Raw genomic sequence first — 25,491 nt, forward strand, 5'->3', positions numbered from 1 at the left:
TTTCCTGATCCTCGTTACTGTAGTATATACAAACTATAAACCACAAAAAGACCTTAAACAATAAGCGATTAAAGTAGCAAATACCTTACCCACTACTTACCAGTGATTCCTTTCCCTTGTAGCCTCTACTGCTGCAGCAGGGCAAGACCCACGCTCTGAAGATTTAAGAAGTTGGATAGCAAGGAAAAAATGATAAGAGCACCTCGTCCCCTATGCACTGAATTCCCACTGTGCACCAAATTGCCAATACCCACTCTGGCTGTGTCTCACTCAGGATGAGCTCTCTCCCCTGTTCGTATGCAAGCACACTGTATAACAGACTATAAGCAAATGAAAGGGAGGAGGGTGGGAAAAAGAACAAAAGGGAAGGTCTGTGATAGGGTGGGAAGCAGAAGAGATTAAGTGATAAAAGGGTTGATAGCGGAAAGCCAAAACAATGATAATGGGACATGTAAAGAAACAAAAGACCTGTCTAGAGGGGGTGTAAATAACAGAATCATAGACAGTTACCGTCTGAAAGCAAAAGGAGGAAAAAGAGAGATAAACAGAAACAAAACCAGCAAAGAAAAAGAAAACAAAGGGGGGCATAGGGCATGATCTAAAATTGTTGAACTCAGATTTGATCCTATAAGACTGTGAAGTGCCCAGTTGAAAAATGAGATGCTGTTCCTTGAACTTGTGTTGAGCTTCATTATTAGAACACTACAGCAGGCCAAGGACAGAAAGGTCAGTGGGAGCAAGGTGAAGAATTAACATGACGTGACTGAAAGCTCAGGATCACACTTGCAGACTGAGCGGAAGGGCTCACAAAGCAGTCATCCAGTCTGCGCTTGGTGCCCCCAATTTAAAGCAGACCACATTGTGAGTAGCAAATACAATATATTAAATTGAAAGAGGCAGAAGTAAATCGCTGCTTTACCTTGAAGCTGTGTTTGGAGCCTTGGACTGTGAGTAGGGAGGAGGTAAAAGGACAGGTGTTGCATCTCCTGCGTTTGCATAGAAAGGCACTGTGGGAAGGGGAGGGGTGTTTGGCCAAGATATTGCAAAGGGAATATTCCCATTGGAATGCTGAAAGCGGAGCAGAGGATATGTGTTTGTGGCATCACCTTTGAGATAGCAAAAATGACAGAGAATTGTGTTGAATATGAAGGCTGGTGGGGTGGAAGGTGCAAAGGAGATGGAGAAACTAGGAGAATAGAGACCTGACACGTATCGGGGTATGAGGAAGTGTAGTCAAGGTAGCTGTGGGAGTCAGTGTAATTAAGTTATCAACCAATATTCACTTTGTTATATTGTTCCAAAATGATTTAAGAACAATGTTGTCATGTGTAGGTGTATATGTATTTCCAGAGTGCCACACACTCACCCCTGCACTACAATCAGTGTGCCAAAGCACATGGTGAGATGTGAAAAAGGACACTCAATGAAAGCCCCAATATGTGTGTAAAAAAAAAAAATTGTGATTTTTTTTTTCCAATCTCCTGGGAATCTCAAATAATAACCTATTCCTAGAAATGGAGACAGAAGTTGAGGAAGGGAAGAGTCTAGAGATGAATCATGTGAAAGTGAGAGTAGAGTGGAAAATAGAAGCAAAGTTGAAGTTTTCCAGCTCCGGGTGAGAGCAGATGACTATCAGCAGCATTCCCTGCTTTCATACTGAACTGGAAAACTTCGTCAACATTGCTTCCAATTTCCGCCCATAGCTCTTTCAGTTTAATTATATTATGTGCGCAACTCACAATGCGGCCTCCTCTACGTTGCTGAGACCAAACACAGATGGGATGACCGCTTTGCAGAATATCTCCATTCAGTCCATGAGCATGACTTGAGCTTCGAGCCATATGCTTTAATTCTCCACCTTGCTCCCACCCAGACCTTTGGCCACCTGCAGTGCTCAATGCAAGCTCAAGGAGCAGCATCCCATCTTTTCACTGGGTACTCTACATCCTTCCAGACTCAACACCAAGTTCAACAATTTTAGATCATAACCTGTTCCTGCCCTTTTTTTCCTTTTTCTGTGGTTTTGTTTTTTTCTCTTGTTTCTCTCTCCCCTTATTTTGCTTTCAGATAGTAGTTGTTCATGGTTCTGCCATTCACACCTCCTCTAGGCACATCTTTTGTTACTTGTCCCATTACCACTCCATTTGACATTGCTCCAGAAACTCTTCTGTCATTTAATCGCTCTTGTCTTCCACCCCATCACAGACCTTCCCTTTGGCTCTTTTTCCACCAGTTCTAACTTTTCCCAATTCTGATGAAAGGCCACTGACCTGACATGTTAACTCTTTCCTTCTCCACAGATGCTGCCAGACCTGCTGAGTATTCCTAGCATTTTCTGCCTTTATCTCTGTTGTTGTTTCTCTAAGTGGCTATGACTTGAAGGTGAAATTACTTGACTAATTTTAGTACAAAATAAGAAGTGTCCTATTTGCACTGAAGTAATTGCTACAGAGTTTCCCCTTCCTCTTACTCCCCAGTGAGGATATGTTGTCTCCACTTGGTCTATCCCTTATTGCCTTAATAGGTCATAGGCACACTTTGTAAATATTTTCATGTAGTGGCAGCATGTAAGTGAATTTGTATGCAGTAGTGCAATCTAACAAGGGATCTTCTAGATCAACTTACTTTGTTATAAGTGTAAGAATGAAAGATCTTTGGGTGTATTATGCTCTGGTAATGAACACCAGCTGAAAACAAAATCAGAACAAAATCCACCCTGCTCTCATGCCCACATGTCCGTCCTTGGCCTGCTGCAATGTTACAGTGAAGCTCAACGCAAACTGGAGGAACTGCACCTCATCTTCCGACTAGGCACTTTACAGCCTTCCGGACTGAATATTGAGTTCGACAATTTTAGATCATAAACTCTCTCCTCCATCCCACCCCCTTTCTGATCCCCGCTTTTTTCCAATAATTTATATAGATTTTTCTTTCCCCACCTATTTCCATTATTTTTAAATATTATTTTAAAATGTATTTCCATCCATTGTTTTATCTCTACCGTTTAGCCTTTTTCGATCCCTTCCCCCCACCCCACCCCCACTAGGGCTATCTATACCTTGTTCGTCCTGCTTTCTACCCGTAATGTCACCTATTAGCACATTTCTTAGCTAACATCACCACCGTCAACACCTCTTTGCCCTTTTGTCTATGACATCTTTTGGCAATCTCCACCTATCACTTGCCCTCTATCCAGCTCTACTTGTCCCACCCCCCCTTAAACCAGCTTATATTTCACTTCTCTTCTATTTTTCCTTAGTTCTGTGAAGAGTCATACGGACCTGCTGAGTTTTTCCAGGTATTTTTATTTTTGTTTTGGATTTCCAGCATCTGCAGTTTTTTGCTTTTATCAGAACAAGGAAACCTGTTGCACTGACTTTTTCTGCCAAAATTATACCCAGTTGAAATCATATGATAGCATGACTAGAGGTACCAGAAAACGTTACAGCTTACTAGTAAAATGAATTGCAATACCATAGTATAAATGTTTTTTACCTAACAGCTTTAAAATGTAGAATATGTATATTCATCTAATATCAAAATACTTCTGATTCATCAATATCTCTTGATTCCTAAGTTAGGGGTGGGCTGGAAGGCAGTTGTCTTGACATGAATGCATCATAGCAACAGTTTGAGTCGTACAAGTGTTAACTTTCCTTACTGCATATTGTTAGTGCACAATAACTAGATTCCTTCTTCCCCTCTGCTCCATTCTCTAACAACATGCATAAACCATTCATTTTAGTGCCTTATGTTGCTCCTTTCTTTTACTTGTTTTAGGTTGGCTATCAGCTAAAGGTTTTGTATACAGATGTAATGAATAAGGAAAATCTCTACAGTCTTCAGAAAGATGCCAGCAGGTATGATCTGGACACAACTTTCGATAGGAGAATGCTAGACATTTGAAATAAAAACAGTATTTTGGAAGTACATAATTAGGGTCAGTCAACATCTGGGATTGGTGGGTGGGGGGTGGCATGGGAATGACAAAAGCTGGAAACACTGGATGTCAGTGAACTCCTGTGGGGGTAAAAACAGACTTATTTCAGATTTCCATTGTCTGTAGTTTTTTTTTACTTGAGAAAGAAACTACTTGATATTGAAATAGGCTTCACCATTGAAAAATGATTTCTTATTGTGCATGTTGCACACATCAAGTTGAAGGATATTTCTGCTGGGAAATGCGACACTTTCCATTTCAGTACTCAATAACCATCTGAATGGCTCCCAATTCAGATACAGCATAGCTACATGCAGAGTAAAGCTCTCCGTACTCTGTCCTAACACATTTTTTGGCCCCAACCTCAGAAGAGCACTCTCCATTGTAAGTTTACATTTTTTATATTTTGAGCACAATTATTGTCTGACCCTTTGATTCCTGATTCAGGTGAATTTTCAGCTTTGAGTCAGACGGGGTTGATACGCTCATTTTTGTTACAACCTCATGGGGAAAACGTCAACCAAAATAACCACATTTACCAAATGACCCCCCAAAGAAGAGCCGCAAAGGGTACTCAAGTTGATTTCCCAACACAATATAGCAAAAGCAAACATGAAATCTTGTTTGTTTAAATGCTGGAAGGTTCCAGTAAATCCATTTCAGTCTCTGGGACAGATTTTGGATGAGCCCTCAATTTTATTATGAACCCTGTAGGGAATGGCAAATCCAGTATAACCAAATTTATCCAATAACCCCCAAAGAAGAAAGATTAAGATTTCACTTTTTGTAACTTTTACTTAAACACTGATCTAAATAAATGTAAATTAAACATGAATTAACAGAAATATGACACTTAAAGTGAAATTTACCTTTTTATTTGAAATAGTCGATAAAACAAAGATACATCTTACACAACCACAAGCACCCACATCTCTCCCCACAGACATGTGACACTATGCGCAGTTCAAAAGTTCTCTAACTCAGTCTCTGGTACTTAAGATCCCTCATTTTTCCATTAATTGATTTGGCCCTCAAGTCACGTTCACTGGCAGCTGTGTTCCATCCGAGGTCCCCAGAGATGGTTGTCATCCGAACGGCACACACCTGCAGAACTTTCTTAGCTAGGTTCAAGTTCTTGAAGGCACAGATTCCCCAGAGATTCCCTTATCTGAGCCCTTAAATAAATGTGGAAAATTGCCCAGGTATGTCCTGTCCACAAAAAGCAGGATAAATCCAACCTGGCCAAATACTGCCCCATCAGCCTACTCTCGATCATCAGCAAAGTGATGGAAGGTGTCATCAAGAGTGCTATCAAGTGGCACTTGCTCAGCAATAACCTGCTCACTAGTGCTCAGTTTGGATTCCGCCAGAACCACTCAGGACCTTACCTCATTACAGCCTTGGTCCAAACATGGACAAAAGAGTTGAACTCAAGGTGAGGTGAGAGTGACTGCCCTTGACATCAGGGCAGCATTTGACTTTACATGGCATCAAACAGCCCTAGCAAAACTGAAGTCAGTGGGAATCGGGGTGAAAACTGTCCACTAGTTAGAGTCATACCCAGCACCAAAGTTAGTTGTTGGCAGTCAATCATCTCAGTCCTGGGACATTGCTACAGGAGTTCCTCAGGACAGTGTCCTAGACTCAATCACCTTCAGCTGTTTCATCAATGACCTTCCATCTTGTATAAGGTCAGAAGTGGGGATGTTCGCTGATGCTTGCATAATTTTCAGTACCATTCGTGACTCCTCAGATACTGAACAATCCATGTCCAAATGCAGTGAGACCTGGACAATATTCAGGCATGGACTAATAAGTGGCAAATAACATGCATACCGTACAAGTGCCAGGCAATGATCATCTCCAAAAAAGGAGAACCGAACCATCATCTCTTGACATATACCATTGCTGAAATCCCATTATCAATATCCTGGGGGTTACCATTGACCAGAAACTGAACTGGAGCAGCCATATAAATACTGTGGCTACAAGATCAGGGCAGAGGCTGGGAATTATGTGATGAGTAACTCACCTCCTGACTCCCCAAAGCCTGGCCAGTATCTTCAAGGCACAATTCAGGAGTGTGATGGAATACTCTCCACTTGCCTGGATGAGTGCAGCTCCAACAACACTCAAGAAGCTTGACACCATCCAGATCAAAGCAGCCCGCTTGATTGGCACCCTATCCACTCAAATAAATATTGACTCCCCCCACCACCGACACGCAGTAGCAGCAGTGTGTACCATCTACAAAATGTACCGCAGCAATTCACCAAGGCTCCTTCGACGGCACCTTCCAAACCTTGACCTCTACCACCTAGAAGGACAAGGCCGGCAGATGCGTGGGAACACAAGTTTCTCTCCAAGCTACACACCATCCTGACTTGGAACTATATCACCGTTCCTTCACTGTCGCTGGGTCAAAACCTTGGAACTTCCTTCCAAACAGCACTATGGGTGTTCCTACAACATATGGACTGCAGCGGTTCAAGAAGGCAACTTACTGCCAACTTCTGAAGGCAGTTAGGGATGGGCAATAAATGCTGGTCTAGCCAGCAACACCCACATCCCACCAATGAATAATAAAAAATTTTTTAAAATCCCATTAACCAGTCTGGTTGGTTCAAGTCAAAACTGAAGCAGCAGCAGTAGAATTGTCCAATTCACAATCCTTGCTCTAATCCTGTCTTCAGCTTTCTGTCTTGTTTAATTGTATTCCACACACACATTTCCTTGTTAATGTACCTTCTCTGTTCTCCCTTCTGCTGCAATACTCCTTTGTCTGACTGGCCACATGACTTCTGTCTTAACTTTCTTCCTGTTGGTACTGCTTCCTGGTCAAGGGTTGCTAGGTCACAGGGACCATTATTTCTAATTTTCCAAGAAAATTATAATTGTTCCTTTACAATTGATGCACACTCTTAAAAATCATTTTCAGACACTCTTAAAACAATTACACATTCCACAGACATTTTAAAGAAATTACAAGCTCTCCTTACTGTATGCTTCTAAGTGAAAGGCGGTCATATTTTTAATAGGATCCTTCCTGCCAACAATAATGGAGACTTTTACTCCTTTGGTCTAGGTATTAAAAGGTAAATGGCTACTGATTAACATACTGCATAATACAATGTCCACACTGCTCTCTCTCCCTCACATATGAATGTCACTTCTTACCACTGTCCATGTTCACTTTTGGCAAAACTACTTGGACTTTATGACTGGTTCTTATGCATGAATATGACCAGTTTTTCCATAATTATTTGTTTATTTTGCGAACATTCGTGGACTACCACATAACTGAGATCAATGGAAGGTAGGTAGATATGATGGTAAGAGAATCAGACCAAAATGAAACTGTTGCAGAACACAGTTACAAACTTTGTCTAAAGATAAATAATTGCTAAACAGAAATGAAATAAAGGAGAAGTTATTTTAAAAATACTGACTAGTCAAGCCATCAAGGATACTCAGAGAACTCTGATGTATTAAGACTCTAATTTTTTGTTTTTATTTAGCTGTATTAATTGAATCACTGATAATTAATTTGAATGCTTATGCTATTGTTTCTTCTAACAATATTCTTGAATGACCCCTTTGCTCCAGTGAACATTTTGGTTTTATTATTTCGTTGAGATGGAAATTGTTTTTTTTTAGAGCATAATGACCTTTTTTTTTCACTTCTATTAGTTTAATTTTATTTTCATTTCATTTAAGATTTCAGAATTGTTTTTGCTTGCCTCCAGATTAGATTGTAAAAAGAAACAAATAATAGTTAATGAATCACAGTGCATGTAAAACAACAATTTCTACTCTCTAAATTTGTCCTTGGATTGTTGCTTAATTTACAGTCTGTTTTGACCATTATGACTTACTTTATAGGGGAATGTGAAGCCAAGGCAAAGACTAAAGCTCAGTTTGAAGAGGTGTTCAAAAACTACTCTGGTTTAGCTATTGAGAAAAAGAAATCCAAAAAGAAAAATATACCTTCCCAAGAAAATATTGTGGTGAGTATAGATTGAACTATAACATGTCATGCTTTAATTCAGCTTGTTTGCTCTTATCCTCCAGTCCTCATACAAAAGATTTTTAAAGTTGAGTTGCTTGTAAGCTGCAATGGTTCAGTTACCTCTGCAGATCAATATAAGAAATAGAAATTTGGAGCTTGAATTAGAAAGTAGAAGTGGCTTGGAGGCTGAGGCTGAATACTGAATCATATTGTAAATGTCATGAAAATATATTTATAATGTTATTGGGATTTATTGTAAAGTAGGTATAGTGTGTGTGTGTGTCTGTTTGTGACCTTAATTGAATTAAAGACAGCTGGTCTGAAGGCTTTGATGTATTAGAAGAGAAGCTAGGTTTGAAATGCCAAATAAGTAAACATGGCTGAAGTTTTAGAATGTGAAGTGTAAAGGAAAATTTGCATTTTTAGATAAGCCAGTGTAGTTTGAATTTCAAAGGAGAGGATGAAATGTTACTCTTAGCCAGAAGAAGCCAAACAGTGTTTAATTTTCCCAAAGCAAGTCCAAAGACATATTGAAACAATGAAATTTGCATTCAAAGGGGAAAATATGTATAAAGGAGAGAAGTCTATGTGTAAGAAGAAGGCTTTCTACGATCTCCTAATGGTTTTTCAAATGCTCTTCAAACCTCCAGCAGCAAGTGAGCAGTAAAAGATTGTGTCTTTAAGTAACATTCATAATTCTCAGCAATGAGTGATCACTCCTAGTCGGGCGGTCACTGTTAGAGGTCATTAGATCAGGCACTATTTGCCATTTAGCCTTGTTAATGAACGGTAGAAGTCAACTTAAGTGGCAATCAGCTGCTTAACATTCCTCTGGGAGGTCATTCCCAGTGCATGCTTCAATTCTTTACCCAAAATAGTGACCTGCTATGAACGTGAGCTGAACCGGTGTTGCAGCTCAGGGTTCCACCTTGGCTGCCTCGAAGGCTCAGTAGCACCTAAAGTATCCTGAGAAAATCTTCACCATGATGTTTGTAATTTAAACTTCTTCAATCAGTCTTCTGCAAAAACAAAAATCCATATTTAATTTTCAGGAAAAAAATTTAATCCAACATGGAATTAAAAAATTACAAAGCTTCTGATAAGGGGATGATGGAAATAGAATTTGTTCAAAAACCTCATTTTTGAACATAACATCTGTGTTGATATTAATTTAGTGTGTTCACTTCTGGAAATCCACTTGTTACTTTTTAAATTTATCTTCAATTCATAGGCTTCTTTTTACTTAAACTTTTAGTGCAAATAATTATGTGGGTATTTAAACTAGTAAAATTTTGCATATTAAGAAAAATTGGCCAGAATATGCTGGAGCAAGGCATCTGGTGAGGTTCCATGAGCTGATTTTACTTTTCAACCTCACCCTTCAGCTCTAATTTTTTTTTTTGCACCACAAATTTCTGGATATATGAGATGCTACCTTGGACTTTGGTGAATGGCAGGACCAACAGTCTATATCCTAAACCAATGAAAGTTAAGGCTAGAGAAATAAACCTGAATGACTGAGAACAAATTAAGGTGGATTAGATTCAAATAGAGAGGGGAAAACATTGAATTAAGAGAGGGGAAAAAGAGATAGAAAGGAATAGCAAGGGATATAAAAAAACTTAAATTTTAAAACCTCTAATAAATTACCGCCTACATGAATGAGACTCCACAGTTTAGATTGTTCCCTTTCTGGGCCTCTGAGGATGAGTGGCATTGAACAAATATAAACTTTTATAATAGGGTCCTTGCATTATTAAATATCAGCTCCAACATTTCCAGCAAAGTGAGCAATTTCTTAATTCATGGTGAGGCTGACAGTAAGCCACATAAAGAGATATTAGGTCAGATGACCAAAAGTTTGGTCAAAGAATTGGTTTTAAGGTGTGCCTTAAAGGAGGAAAGAGAGGCATAGGGAGCATTTTCAGAGCTCGGGGCCTAGGCAACCGAAGGCCTCACCCCACAGTGGTGCAGTGATTAAACTCAGGAATGCTCAAGAAGCTAGAATTAGGAGTGCAGCTATCTGAGGTTTGAGGGCTGGAGGAGGTTACAGAGTTGCTAGGCCATGATTTGAAAACAAGGATGCAAATTTTAAAATCACCATGTTGCTTGACTGGGGATATGCATTTGGGCAAGGTGTGGGACAGTATAGAAGAGAAAGTAATGAATGTTGAGTTTTAAACTGTGGGGCTATTTGACTGGATCCAGTGGTCTTTCCCAATGTTGTGCATGATCCTGATGCATTATTATAAATTTGTATAAAACACTTTCTTTTTAAATTTTGTCTAGCTTGAAAAATTAAGGAATAAACTTGGCCTAGATAAAGACAATGAAGGTGATGAAACTATTTTGAATAACACGTATAACCCAGAGGAGCAAAGTCCCCGCTTCTCAAAAAACAAACTGAATGAAAGGACCTCTGTGGCAGAAAAAGTTAACAATGATGAGCTCTGTGAAGATGAAATCCCCCCCCAAAAAAGCAAAAAGAAGAAAAAGAAATTGATAACTGAAGAACACTCTTTTGTCGAGGAAGCTGCTGCTCCTGAATCTATAACAACTCTACCAAGATCTAAGAAAAAGAGGCCAAAAAGTGTTTTGGGAGAGGAAGACCATATTGAGAATGTGTTAAAGAGTGATTTAGGAGAGGATGTGGATTCCCTAATCCAAGCTTATCAGCAGCATATAGCTGCCAAAGATGCAGGACGTAGCAAAAAGAAAACCGAGAATATCAGGGAGCGTTCACAAGAAACGTTTTCACGTGTGTCTTCAATGTTAACCAAGAAACTGGATAAGAAGAAAACGCCAAAAGAGTTATCGTTGACAAATGAGGCAGAAACGAGGTAAGAATAAGAACATATAGCAATGTAATTTTTTAGAGCATCTCATTGTATGCTAATAATATTTTATTACAACCCATGCCATACAATTCTTGGGTTTACGGTGTGCAATTATATAATTCTCAGATTTACATGTGCTAGGAGCATGTAACCAAAATACCTGTTTCACAGCTCACTATTTCCAATGCAATAATTTTAATGGATAGAAAATTGGATGGGTTACATCAGAAACTCTAGCATACATTCCTGGCACAGAAGCTCTTTGGTGGGAGTGCAAAGCCCAATTAGTCTATCAAGCCCGCTGCATTCAGAGTTTGTGTACAGTTATTCAGTCACTCATTTATTTTTCGCACAACATCCACTACTTAAAGGGATTCAAAATTCCTTGCCTCTGCTCACTCTAGAGAAAGAAAACAAGAAATGTTGTTTATATTTCTATAGCCATCAATGTCCCCTTCTCAGCAGATATCATTATAGCTGTCTTTTAACCTTGACACTTAAATAAGATAAGACGAGGTTTGATATAAGTTGATAAGCTGTTTTATTTCACAGCAAGGTTGACTGAAACAGAACAGTAGTTGCTTAATTCAGAATTGCTTAATTTAATCAGTATATCTTATCTTGAAAGTAATGAATGGTTGATGAAGGTAATGCAGCTGATGTGGTATATGGACTTGCAAAAGAAATTTGATAACTTGTCACATGATAGACTTACCAGCAGATTTGAAGCCCGTGAAAAAGCAGGGACAGTGGCAGCATGGATACAGCGTACTAATCATCTTAGAACTTGTTTTTAAGATTTGACTGAGTACATTGTGCTGTAAATCAACATGTAAAGTAATTCTATATCCCAAAACCATTTTTGTAGAAAGATGATCAAAAGATCTTGAAACATTGGGTGGAATTTTCCACTTGTGTCAGTGGTAGGAATTGTGGCAGGCAGGGGCACTAAATTTGGTGTGATTGAAGAACTCAATTTCCTGCCAGTGTAAAAAAAAAAATTGGAATTTTGTTCTCTCAACTTCAAGGATGGGTTGAGTTTTCCACTGAGCAATGTTGGGAGCCACATTTGCATTCATTAGCATCTCATGCATGCCCATGAAAAGGCCAAGACACCAGAATCATGTTCCCCCTACAAATTAAGTGCCCTGCTAGTGGATAATTAGAACGTTCTGTTTTATGACTGTATATATGTGGCACACACCTGGCAAGATTCACGTCATCCACGACTTGGAGGTCAGTAGATGCTGCTTTTGTCTTCTGTTAATACCATCACTGTTAAATATCAATGCCTGTAGCACCAACTGCACCAAGGGCATGGGAAACATGACCAGTGCGGAGGGGTGAGGCGGAGGTAGGACTGGGAATGGTGGTGGGGTTGGCAGGGGGGAGAGATGAGATGGGCGGGTGAGACGGAGGCAGGACCCTGTGGGGGAGAGGGGAGGGTGAGATGGAAATGGAACTAGGGGTGGTCAAGGAATAGAGCGGAAGAGTAAAAGATTGGCTGGGGCAAAAGTGAAAAGATTGGGGAAGGTTCAGAAGCTGTTCTGGGGCTGGGGCCATGCTATTGCCGTCAAGGATCTTGACAACATCCAGAAGAAGCAGCACCCCATCCACAAACATTCACCCCCTCCACCACCAATGCACAGTGGCAGCAGTGCATACCATCTACAAGATGCACTGCAGGAATTCACCAAGGCTCCTTAAACAGCACCTTCCAAACCCATGACCACCTAGAAGGACAAGGGCAACAAACAGACAGGAACACCACCACCTGGAAGTTCCCCTCCAAGCCACCCACCATCCTGACTTGGAAATATATCGCCATTCCTTCACTGTCGCTGGGTCAAAATCCTGCGACTCCTTCTCTAACAGCACTGTGGGTGTATCTACACCTCATGGACTGCAGTGGTTTAAGAACGCAGCTCACCACGACCTTCTCAAGGACAATTAGGGATGGGCAATAAATGCTGACCTAGTCGTCAAAGCCCACATCCCAAGAATGAGTTTTTTAAAAACTGGAGACTATTCTGGGGTTGTACGGGCCATAATAGAGTGCTGTACATGGCATGCACGTCTTGGTTCTGGTCTTGGGTAGGAGAAGGCCTCTTTGGGTGGTGATGGTCATGTACAGAACGATGTGTAGTGTGCGATCAGTCAACTCAGAACCCCCGGGGGTTCGAGTCAAGGCACTGGGAGACAGATGGCACAGTGACATTCAGGGGAGGCATCTGTATTCTGTATGTTGGGAGCTGAAAAGTGATGGGAGGGTATTGGATTGGGGGGTGGGATCTCAAAGTAAGGGTGCATGTAGCCTTGAAAGGGAGGGGTCAGATTGGCAAGGGGCATGCGGACATCAACATTGAAAGGTTCAGGGGAGAACAGGAATATCATCATGTATAATGATGGGGTCAAGCATAACAGAGGAAGGCAGGCTAGTTACAAGAGGATGTGAAATAAGAGGCAGTGACCATGTAGGAGGATTTGAGGAACTTGATGGGTGATAGGCAGAGGCTGGAAGCTGGTCATACTTACGAATGTGATGAACACCATGTTCACATTCAATGATCAGTGACACAGTTGGAAAAATATACTTGAAAAAAATGATATTGGAGGGGGTCTCGGTGTGTGGGAAGATTTCACCACAACAATTTTTAGCCAATCGAAGGGGCACCGTACTCAAACCATGGAGAACATGGTTCAGCTGAGTGCTGGACTTGAGAGTCTAATGCACAATGAACGAGCTTTGCTGCTTTTACTAATCGTGTGCATTCAAGCAAGAATCTATTAAGTTTTGGTGCTGCAGTGTAGTTGGTCATAATGGCCATCTGATCCTCATAGAGGCATGTGAAAAGAGAAGGAGGATCAAACAATCAAGGGCCACGGCTGCTTCATGAAAGCTAAATGGACACTTCAGGCCTCGATTTTCCCAGTCATGGCTTGCAAGGCATTATACTTAGAGTCATGGCATAATTACAAGGATTGGGTACTGATAGTTATTGTCTAGGTTACTGAGGCATACTGACAATAGCCTGACTGAGGGTTATAGCACGTGTCTATTGAGCTGAATCAAGACCCTCGTTGTGAATACGCAGTGACGTCTGAAGGGGATGCTCAGCCACCTGTGGACCTCCAGGATGTTATTCACCTACAAGGGATGGCCTGGGGATTCCATGTGCAAACTGAGGGCAGGTCATGGGCTCGCAACTGGATTCCTGGCTTGGATATGGAGGGAGACCATTCAAGGGGACCTACCATTGATTGCTTAATTGTATCCGTTCATAGATAAAAGGAGGAGTGGAGAATGCAGGCAGCAGGCAACACTGCCTTGTTGATCATCTTATGTAACGGACCAAGATGGGAGGAGTGAGCAGTTAATGTTAGCCCCACTTCTCCACATGTCATAATAGTTTAAATGTTTGATTCACCCACAAAACTGGCCAAATATTTACCTTTGACACTCTTGTTACCAGCACAAAAAGACTCCAACCAGGCTTCTTTCAGTAAACACAAAAGATTTTATTATAGAACAAACTACTTTTTAAAAACAAGTTAATAAACTGGTTAACATACAAGTTGTAGTTTAAAAGTGTAACGATTTTCCCCTTTTAACAAACAGGTATTTAAACCCTCATACGCTCACACACACACAAAGACATTCCCCTGCAGAGGCTGGAGTATGGGAATGTTTCTTTCAAAAGGATAAAATTCAAACAGATCTCGATGTTGATCTAACAGAATTCTGGTCAGTATAGATCTGGGAGTTCCCTCAAATGGATTTTTTGGTGAAACTGTCCTTTATGACACTTACTTATCACAACTTTGTGAACTCTGAAAAAAACAGGAGTTATCCTGATGAGATGTTGCTGAGGAAAGTTTAACACAAAGGAGGGGCAGAGAGAGGGAAAGTGTCTTTTTCTGGTAGCCTGCTTCTAAGGCACACTCACTCACTCCGACTGAGAGTTTTAAAGACTAAGATGTTCAAAGAATACTTTTCTTAGGCCAGGTGTTTTTAACCAATCAGCAAGTGTCTTTAGCCTGGCAATAGCAGCTCTTAACTTAGGGAAGAGATACTTGTATATCTCTCCAGGTGTTCCTGCTGGATGTCTCTGTTCACCCATGGTTTCTTGAAGAATAGCATATTCACAGCCCTGAATTAATGCTTCAAACTTCTAAAAAAATAACTTGGGAGCAAGAATGTTCAAAATTCAATATCCTTCAAATTTTCCAAAACTGGGTTTTTCACAGTAGCTATGATTAGAATGAGGAGAAGGGCCCATGGCTGATTGGCAGAGCTCCAGGAAGACCGTTTAGCATGACATAGAGTATAGACTCTATGTCCCTTCTCCTCATTCTAATCATAGCTACTGTGAAAAACCCAGTTTTGGAAAATTTGAAGGATATTGAATTTTGAACATTCTTGCTCCCAAGTTATTTTTTTAGAAGTTTGAAGCATTAATTCAGGGCTGTGAATATGCTATTCTTCAAGAAACCATGGGTGAACAGAGACATCCAGCAGGAACACCTGGAGAGATATACAAGTATCTCTTCCCCAAGTTAAGAGCTGCTATTGCCAGGCTAAAGACACTTGCTGATTGGTTAAAAACACCTGGCCTAAGAAAAGTATTCTTTGAACATCTTAGTCTTTAAAACTATCAGGTGGAGTGAGTGAGTGTGCCTTAGAAGCAGGCTGCCAGAAAAAGACACTTTCCCTCTCTCTGCCCCTCCTTTGTGTTAAACTTTCCTCAGCAACATCTCATCAGGATAACTCCTGTTTTTTTCAGAGTTCACAAAGTTGTGATAAGAAGATGCAGCTTGTACATGGAGGTGAGCAAAAGACAGTGCCACAGGTGCCTTTGCTTGTCATGGGATGTGGTAGCTCACATTTGTTACCACCTTCGTGAGGAACTGATTCCACAAGGACTTGGAGGGCATCCCATGCTAGTTGCTTTGAAGGCGATTGCCGCACAACTTTTTTGCCATTAAATTAAACTTTCTGAACATCTAGCTAATTTGTGATCACAGAAAGCAGATCCTGCATGTTTGTTCTAGGTACCTAGGGAGCGCTTTCAATCCTTGAATCACTTGCAGGTCCCACTGATCTTTGAGGGACCTCGATACTTAGAGAGTTGGCTCCTCAGTGACAAAGGGAACCCCCAGAAGACATGGCTAATGGTGCCCATTTGTTGGCCCCAGCATGCATCCAGAGAGATACAATGCAGCACATTCTGCCACAGGGACCTCAATACAGCAAGTTGACTTCCTGAAGATGCATTTTTGATGTTTGGACAGGTCAGGCGGGGCTCTTTAATACTCACCACAGAGAGTGCCCCTCATTATCGTCGTTTGCTGCATCCAGCATAACCTTGCGTTGCAACGCAGGGATGTGTTGCCTGAGGGAGACATTGAGGAGCTAGATGTCTCCCCGGATGAGGAGGACGTTAAAGAGGATGACTTTGAAGAGGGCGAAGTTTCAGACGAGCCACGTAAGGATGCCATTGCACATGCATGATGCAGCAGATGTGTCTGTGACAAGATACATAGATACAAGATTCCAGGAGGAATAAAGTGATAAATTTTCACAATCGAAGTTTCTTTACAAGGGACGCACCAACACCTTCATTCTCAGCTTGAGCATCTCGGGAAAGGTCCAAAATCTCTCAATGATCACGGAGGGAGCATTAGTCACCTTCTGCCCTAACGAAGGGGCCATCCTTGGAAGACATAGTAGCCTTGGCAACATGTGGCCGCTGTGAAATGTGATTGGCACTCCCATAGTGCAGTCCTTTCAGCCATGGTATCACTAAGTCATGGCAGCTTTCAAGCAGCTGAAAAGCCAGTTCACACATGGATGCATTCATGTCAATATGATACCAGCTTAGTAAGGTGGCCCGAACATACACAACATTCTTCAATGGTTAAAGGCAAAAGCAAAATACTGCGAATGCTGGAAATCTGAAACAAAAACAGAAAATGCTGGAAAAACTCAGCAGGTCTAACAGCACCTATGGAGAGCAAGACAGAGTCCGTATGACTCTTCTTCAGAGCTAAAGAAAAGTAAAACAGGGCAAAAGAGACAAACTAAAACCCTGTCGGAGAGAAGAGCAGTACTTCTTCAAAGTAGGCATTCCTAGAAGAGAAGTGGCAGTGAATTAAACACTAAGATAAAAGCAAAATACTGTGGATGCTGGAAATCTTCAATGTATATCATCGATGTATAATGGATGCTGGCTTGTTGGGGGAGGCCAATCTCACCACCTGAACAGCAATGATCTCTACCCTCAACAACCAGCTCAGCTTCCAGCTCTTCGATCCTTAAGAGGGTCCACAGCTCCAGGGTTCATTCGCTGTCGTGATTTTTCTCCCTTTGTTATGTCAAATCTTATTCTACCTAATGACAAATGGATTGACTATGAGCACAATGGATGAAAGAATAGTTCAAAAGCCTGCATGCCTGTTGTGTCTACTGAGCCCGCCCCAGTAAGAGATTAAGACGCTGTTTGTGTAGGATTTTGCATGAGGTGGTGGGTTTAAAATGCCTCTAACATTTTCAGTGCTGATGTCCCCTCTGTTGGTCACATGTGACATCCCTATGGACTGTAATCCTGTATGCCCTTATGAGAGTGAGAGTTTGCAGTGAGTACAAGTTTCACTAAAGCTGGCTGAGCAGAGAAGATTATTTACATGTTTGCGGCACTGAAGAGAGGTTCCTGTGAGTGCAAGAGCTGCCAACCTCCCTGGCGGCAACTTCCCAGGTTGGCGTGGGCAGGTAGGAGGACCTCCTGTTACCTTCACAAAAATAAAAATAAAAATACCTGGAAAAACTCAGCAGGTCTGGCAGCATCTGTGGAGAGGAACACAGTTAATGTTTCAAGTCCATATGACTCAACAGAACTAAGTAAAAATAGAAGAGAGGCGAAATATAAGCTGGTTTAAGGGGGGGTGGGACAAGTAGAGCTGGATAGAGGGCCAGTGATAGGTGGAGATAGACAAAAGGACAAAGAGGTGTTGAAGATGGTGATATTATCTAAGGAATGTGCTAATTAAGGGTAGAAAGCAGGACAAGCAAGGTACAGATAGCCCTAGTGGGGGTGGGGTGAAGGAATCGAAATAGGCTAAAAGGTAGGGATAAAACAATGGATGGAAATACATTTAAAAATAATGGAAATAGGTGGGAAAAGAAAAATCTATATAAATTATTGGAAAAGGGTGGGGGGGGATCGGAAAGGGGGTGGGGATGGAGGAGAGAGTTCATGATCTAAAATTGTTGAACTCAATATTCAGTCTGGAAGGCTGTAAAGTGCCTAGTCGGAAGATGAGGTGCTGTTCCTCCAGTTTGCGTTGAGCTTCACTGGAACAATGCAGCAGGCCAAGGACGGACATGTGGGCATGAGAGCAGGGTGGAGTGTTGAAATGGCAAGGGACAGGGAAGTCTGGGTCATGCTTGCGGACAGACCGAAGGTGTTCTGCAAAGCGGTCACCCAGTCTGCGTTTGGTCTCTCCACTGTAGAGGAAACTGCATTGGGAGCAACGAATGCAGTAGACTAAATTGAGGGAAGTGCAATTGAAATGCTGCTTCACTTGAAAGTAATGTTTGGGCCCTTGGACGGTGAGGAGAGGGGAAGTGAAGGGGCAGGTGTTGCACCTTCTGCAGTTGCATGGGAAGGTGCCGTGGGAGGGGGTTGAGGTGTACAGGGTGATGGAGGAGTGGACCAGGGTGTCCTGGAGGGAATAATCCGTGCGAATGCCGCCGGGGGGGGGATGAAGGGAAGATGTGTTTGGTGGTGGCATCGTGCTGGAGTTGGGGGAAATGGCGGAGGATGATCCTTTGAATGTAGAGACTGGTGGGGTGATAAGTGAGGACAAGGGGGACCCTATCATGTTTCTGGAAAGCTACGTCATCAGGACTGTCATAACCCAAGGGAAAGAGGGTTCGTATAAACATGCTTTGCTGAACTGTGGGGCATGGTTTTGCTTCTCTTCGGGGCCACTGCTTTCTTGTCCACAACACTTGGCCTGCAGTGAGTGAATGTCTGCCCGGGTGACATTTAAATATGGTGCCAGGACCTTTGACTGCATGAGGTAATGGCAGGGCAGATGAATCCTTGGCCGCCCCGCCACCAGATTTGCTGAGCTCCTTGCTGATTCATAATTAATGAGCTAAAAAGTGTAAGATCGGGTGTGTTCAGTTGCCCTGCTGCACAGCAGGAATTATGCCGACTTTCCCACCTGCCACCGGACTTAGTCTCCAGAATGGAAATTCCACCCATTGATGCCTTAACAATGCGGATTTAGGTTAAGTCTCCCAAAACATCAAGACATTTGTCAAATTCTAAGGTACCCTGCCTAGATCCTCCAACCAAGGTGAAAGCAAATGTATTTAATGTAGTTAGTGAAATTAAGGATTCGGGCAACAGTTGTTGAAAAACGTTACCTGGAAACGTGCAGTCACGTATGTGGGGTTCCGAGGCTTTTATTCTGTGAATGATGATTTCGTTTATATGTTTATTTAGCACTGTGTGTAGATTATGTAATTTCATAGTACATATATTTGTTATAAACATACAATTTGGCTTGTAATTCATTGATTGCACAAACATGGTGTAGAATACCAGTTAACGATATCTGTAGGGGAACCATAAATCAAAATACATAAATTTACTGAATGACCCTCAAATGAAGAAACTACCAACAAAATTCCACTTTTACTTTAACACAAATCAGAACCAATCTAAATTAAACACAAATTAACAGGCAAGTGAGGCTTCAAATTACAAGTTAGATTTCCCTTTAAATAGTCAATAGAACAAAGTCCTACACAACCGCAAGCACCAGCTTCACTCCCTGCAGAAATGTGTCATGACATAGCTTTACAGCTTCACAATATGCTATTCTTTATTCATGCAGCATAGATAAAAAGCGCCACCAGACAATGGCTTTCAAGTTTTTCATGGGTACGATTATCATCAGCATGGCATGCTTATACAAGCCCCCTTTCCCTCAGCTCACGACAGTCCTGATGGTGTAGCTTTCCAGAGTTCCTTTTGAACCGACCAACCAATAGCACCCCTGTTCATGGCTTGGCCACTTCTGGGAAAACACCCACCAATATCTCTGAGCTATTCACACAGCTTTCCAGATTTCAGACATTTTTTAGCCAGCTCTCTCAGTATCTCCAAAAGCTCCTGTCTCCTTTTCTGCCAAATAGAAAAACTGACCTCTTCCTGAGTGTGATTTCATTCCCTACATGCTTTTCCTCTGTGTCTGCATCTGTGCACTGATCAACGTAACCCTCCAGCTTGTTCTCCTGCTGGAATTGCTTCCAGGTCAAGGGTTGCCAGGTCACATTAACCAGTATTTCTTCTTATCCAAGAAAATTACAATTGATCCCTTTATATTTGATGCAAACTCTTAAAAGGTCTGTTGGTTAAGGACTTTTAAAGAAATTACATATCTTTCTTACTGTACTGCTTCTGAGTCAAAAGTCGTTACACAGTGCTCAACTGTACATGCAAGAGAGACTTGTTTTATTGCTACAGTTTGTGAATTGCTAATGAGCAACTACTCTACAGTTCAATTGAAGATGGCTTGTGTCTAGAAAGTAAATTGACAAACATTTGGAAATTTGATTATATGACCTGGAAAGGGTGTGCATTTTCAAAAAAAAGTCTATTTTTATTTATTATTTAATTAAACAAACACACCCTTTTGTTCTCTTTTTGCCTAAGTGAAATGCACCTTTCAGAGCTGCAGATTAGCCAGGAAGAAACTAATCGTAAAGAGAAGAAGATTCCTGACAGAAAATTGATTTCTGGGTTAGAAGAAAATGAAGAAAAAGGGAGATATGAGGAAGAGGAGAAACAACAAACAGCAAGAAGAAAGAAGACCAAGAAAACTAAAAAAGGTGCAAAAATTGCAAATGAAATTTAATTTAAAGAGGGATTTCAAAACTATGATGTAGAACATGGCACAGTGGTTTTTTTTTATATAACAATATACTTTGATATTTCATTAAGAGGGCATTTTTGATGTAAAATTTGGTACCAAAGTCAGTCATGTTTTTCTATTTAAAAATAATTGGTGTAATTTCAAAAAGAATAAAACTAAATTACTTGTATGACATGTAAATGATGTGGAGTGACAATACGAGCTTGAACTAATTGCATCTTGATATTTGGGGTTTTGGGGGATAGGGAAGGAGATGGAGAAGAAGAGACTAAAGAATGTCACGCACACACAACCAAGGATTAAGAGGTCCAGTTGATCATGTGTGTAAGGGGTAATTGACTGGTGCAGTGGATTATCACAACACCTTTTCATCTGAAATTTGGCTCAAGTTTAGCCTGAACTTACGGATTAAGTATCTCTTAATGCTGGTATTGAGGATCTTACAAATTGAGGTAGTCTCAACTCCATTCCTATTGGTCTAAAGCGTAAAGCATGTGCCTCGGCTTGACGTTAATTGGAACTAAGTTAGCAATTTTCTTGGAGAGGGTACAACCATGGCTAAACTATAAAATGGAAGCATTGTGCTGTTGTCGTACATACTGTTGTGTGTAGTATTAAGATGCAAAGTAAAGTTCCTTCCATGCCTAACAATGCAGCTGTTCATACAATGCCAACCTAAGCATGTTTGGTGCTGACACTTTGGGCAGGATTTTTATTTGACAGTGGGATCGGTTGCAGGCACGATTTAAAGATTGCATTCACAAAGCTACCTCTGGATCCCAATGCCTCTGGTACACACCTCGATTTTTAAACAGAAGGTGGGGAGGAAGGAGCAGGAAACTTGCTTTATAATGGGCTGGGGAGGGCAAGAATGGGGTTTTCAATTGGGTGAGCTCACAGGCTGCTGCATGCTAGTACAGAGTTGTCGGGTTCAATGCGAGGAGACCTGAATTTTTGTTTGAGGTTAAGTGCCTGTACCTGGTGGATCTTGCATCGGCATGTATGCACTGCCTTTGTTTTGACAGTATGGCCAATTTCCTTTGATTTAAAGCTGTTCACCCTCTAAAGAATTGCTTTCTTAAGCAAGGCAGCAGCAGCAGGCCCCGTCATGACTGCCATCTGCCTTTGCCACTTGCACTCTGCTGGCAGCTCCTGCCTCCTGGAAAGGCTCGGTGCCACTAATTGGGCATCAAAATCCCCCCCAGCCCAGTTAGGGCATTTACGTTTAAAAATAGTGTTGAGTGAGTGATGCTTTGGCAGTGCGGGGGTCAGGAGCCAGAAATTATCTGGGCATCGGTTTGCCAACCTCGCTTTGAAAACCTGGCTGTTTGTGCCTGAAATGGGAAAGGGTTCCATTTCCCAGCATTATTTTTCCTTTGCGTTTGTGCACATGTACAGTATATTTTTTAAAAATTGTGATCATTTATTCACACAAATGGGACAATTTTAAATTCATTGCCAGGTGAAGAATGATAGAAAATTGGCCACCCATTTTACATTGCACCTGATTTTATTTTCAGGCAATAAAAGTTAAAATTTCACTCCATGCGAGAAGCGAATACTCATTTCTGATTCATTTGCTTGGTTTTAGGAGAGCTGCACAATGTATTTGCCTAAGTCAAAATGAAAAAGTCAATGTTTCTTTGCTTTTATTGTGTAATGTGATTTGGAAAGTAGTTTAATGCACTGTAATACATATGATATTTCCCATCTATACCAGCATTGATGGCTCTCCAAAACCAACAAAACTCCGGCCATTTTTTTTGTAGAAACTAACTTCAGAATTGATTTTTTTCCTCTGTGTACATTGGACAGCCCCAAACTGCCCTATAAACTAGGTATAGAGCTTTTTTTCACATCACACTGAAATAAATCTCACAGGTACGGTAGCATTGTGGTTATATTACCGGGCTAATAATCCAGAGCCCGGAGTACTAATCTGACAGAAATCTTGAGAGTTCAAATACCACCATAGCCAGTTTCTGAATTGAATTCAATTAATTCAAGAAATCTGGGATGAAAAGCTCGTATTATCAGTAATGGCTTTCACACTGTTGCAAAACTCATCTGATTCACTGATGCCCATTAGGGTAGGAAACTTGCTGTCCTTGCCCGATTTGGTCTATATCTAATTCCAGACCCATATCGACGTGACTGACTCTTAACAGCTCTGTGAAATGGCTGAGGCAGCTCATCACCAAAACCTTCTTGAGGGGAATCCAGGATGGATAGTAGATTGCTGGCCTTGCCAGCAATGCTCACATTCTGTGAGTGAGTAAAATTAACAAAGTTAATGGCCTGTTTATAAAGAATTTAATATAAATAATTTTTAGAATTACTTTAGAATTTAAAAATGGAAGGTTGATAATGCTTATAAGCAGGTTCTGAAAATTACTTTGAAGGATGAAACACTTAATGATGTGATAGGAGATGCATCTTGCCAACTCCCAACCCCTGCCCACAGAGGATAGAAAGGATTGCAAGCACAGTGATGGCATAGCTTCATGCATAGCATAGCATAGCTTCATGCCTGTTTCTCCAGCAGCACTCACAATTAATGAATGATATCCATTGTGCCCGTGCTGGCTGTTTGGAAAAGCTGTCCCACTCCCCTACTCTTTCAGCATAACTCTGAAAAATTGTCTCCTTGATATATTTATCCAGTTTCCTTTCAAAGATCATTATTGAATCTGCTTTCATCTACTTTTCAGGGAGTACATTCTAAATCATAACATTTCACTGTTAAAAAATGTTTTCCTCATCTCAGTCCTGGTTCTTTTGCCAATTACTTTAAATCTATGTTCTCTGGTTACCAACCCTCCTTCAACTAAAAGCAGTTTTTCTTATTTACTCTATCAAAATCCCTTCATGGTTTTCTTTTAATATTCTTCTTAGAACAAACCCAAGCCCACATTTTCATCCTCTGGTCGGATGTTCAGAGTTGGGAGATTTCCCGGCTCGGTGAACCTGACCTTTAAAAATGCCTGCCTGCAGGTCGGATTTTTGGTTGGGGGTGGTGGTGCTGGGGGTAGCAGGCTGGAATAGGAATCGGGGTGGGCGACACCGTAACAAGTGCGGGGGCTGCCGGGGTGGAGGCGTGCTTGGTGCAAGGCCTGCCTCTGTGCTCTAACACTGGTGTATAAATTTTTAAAAATAATAAAACAAAAAGCAGCCCTCACCACCACCCCCCCATTCTCTATGCCCCGTCCATGCCAACCCAAATCCCCCTCACCCACCCCCATGCCCCCTCATACTCACTATGCCAATCTAATGCCAACTCATGTCATCACATGCCTCCCCAACCCCACCCCACCCACCATCCTTTGCCCTTACCCCCTCCATGTCTCTACTACCGCCTACTTTATTGTTCTAATCTGTCACTATTGTCATGTGTTTGAGAGATTTTCCATACAGCAAATTGGCAGCACTCTATACCTATCTCATTTGTTGTGCACTTACTAATTCCTCCTTTACTGGCAGCATCCTCTTTAGTCAAAACAAATACAAAGTATTCATTTAGTACTTCAGACATGTCCTCTTCCTCCACAAGATCCACTCCTTAGCACTTTATTTTTTTTCAAAACCGATTGGCATATTTTAATTTCAGATCATTGTGAACAGTTGAATGGACAGCATTCAGGTACTGAAAACCTTCAGGATGTCATAACATTTAGCAGTTTTGGTGATGCTATTAAAACTTGCCAATCCAGTTGGAATTTAATCAAATGAGTGTTTAAAGAAAGCTCAATTCTTTATTGTAAAATTATTGTGCACCCTAATTAATATTCCCACATTTTTAGATAACTCTTCCATTTTTAAACGTTAATTATAGTGCCATTAAATTAATTTAATATTTTATTTGTATGCCTATTTTCAGAGGTTTTATGATAGACCAAAGACAAATTTCACTTGTCATAGATTTTATCAAATAATTAATATTGAATTTAATTGTTCTGGTTTGAACAGAACTTCAGCTGGACAAATGTGTAACTAATTATCGAGCTAATTCTTTCTTTTACACACATGAAATTAAAAGGAGAACTAGCACCAGTAGGTGTCACTATTGTCATGTGTTTGCAAGATTTTCCATATAGCAAATTAGCAGTTCTCTCTCCTATTATATATTTAATTCATTATCTGTGGGGAATGATGCAATGAAAACCCTATATCAATTATAAACCAGTCTCCTTATAATAGTGCCCACATTTAACTACAACGCTGTGCCTATAGTTGATAATAGTTGGTTTAATTGTTAAAGATGTTGCAACCCTATCAGACATTGTATTAAGTGTGGTGTCACCCAATAGCTGTAATGTTATTCCGAGAATGTAGTTTTATTTTATATATGGCCACTTTGTATCTGCAAGCAGTTATGGGATCTGGCCACATGTCGGACCTGCAGTGAAAATTTTTAAAAATGGATTTTTCAGCCACATATGTATTGTTTTTCAGTTTTCTGAGGTGCTTATAAACAGGAAAACTTCTGTAAATTCATTTAAATTTTATTTTTTTAGTGTCTTTAGGTTTTTTTCTCTTTAGGTTTCATCACCCTCTATTGCCAAGTATTTTGTCACCTCACCAATTCTGCTGTTCCATCTCTTCACTATTACCTAGCCCTTTCCCTTACTGCCTTCTCTTCCTCTGAGAACCTTTTTAGTGATGTGCAGGCCAATGATTATATGATGCATGGCCTATTCAAGGGCCTTTAGCTCCTAATATTGCTCCTTTCTAAAGATGATCAATTTACCCACACTGAT

The 25,491-nt window shown here is 40.9% G+C and overlaps 1 protein-coding gene across 6 annotated transcripts in view; it reads left to right on the forward strand.

Moving 5' to 3' along the window:
• Positions 1-25,491, forward strand: part of ahi1 (Abelson helper integration site 1) — a 301,212-nt gene that overhangs the window by 15,067 nt on the left and 260,654 nt on the right. For 5 of the 6 annotated variants that reach the window (XR_013576639.1, XM_078542364.1, XM_078542368.1 and 2 more), the window contains exons 2-5: positions 3,781-3,860; positions 7,823-7,947; positions 10,239-10,789; positions 20,515-20,690. Coding sequence is in view for 5 of the 6 variants with exons in the window: in XM_078542364.1 (XP_078398490.1) it covers positions 3,851-3,860; positions 7,823-7,947; positions 10,239-10,789; positions 20,515-20,690 (862 nt within the window). In the remaining variant the exon portion in view is untranslated. Of the gene's footprint in view, positions 1-3,278; positions 3,299-3,780; positions 3,861-7,822; positions 7,948-10,238; positions 10,790-20,514; positions 20,691-25,491 lie in introns of those variants that run through there. The other variant, XM_078542365.1, reaches the window with a different exon arrangement.

Source organism: Cetorhinus maximus, chromosome 5, assembly GCF_964194155.1.
Source record: "Cetorhinus maximus chromosome 5, sCetMax3.hap1.1, whole genome shotgun sequence".
NCBI classification, from domain to species: Eukaryota; Metazoa; Chordata; class Chondrichthyes; order Lamniformes; family Cetorhinidae; genus Cetorhinus; species Cetorhinus maximus.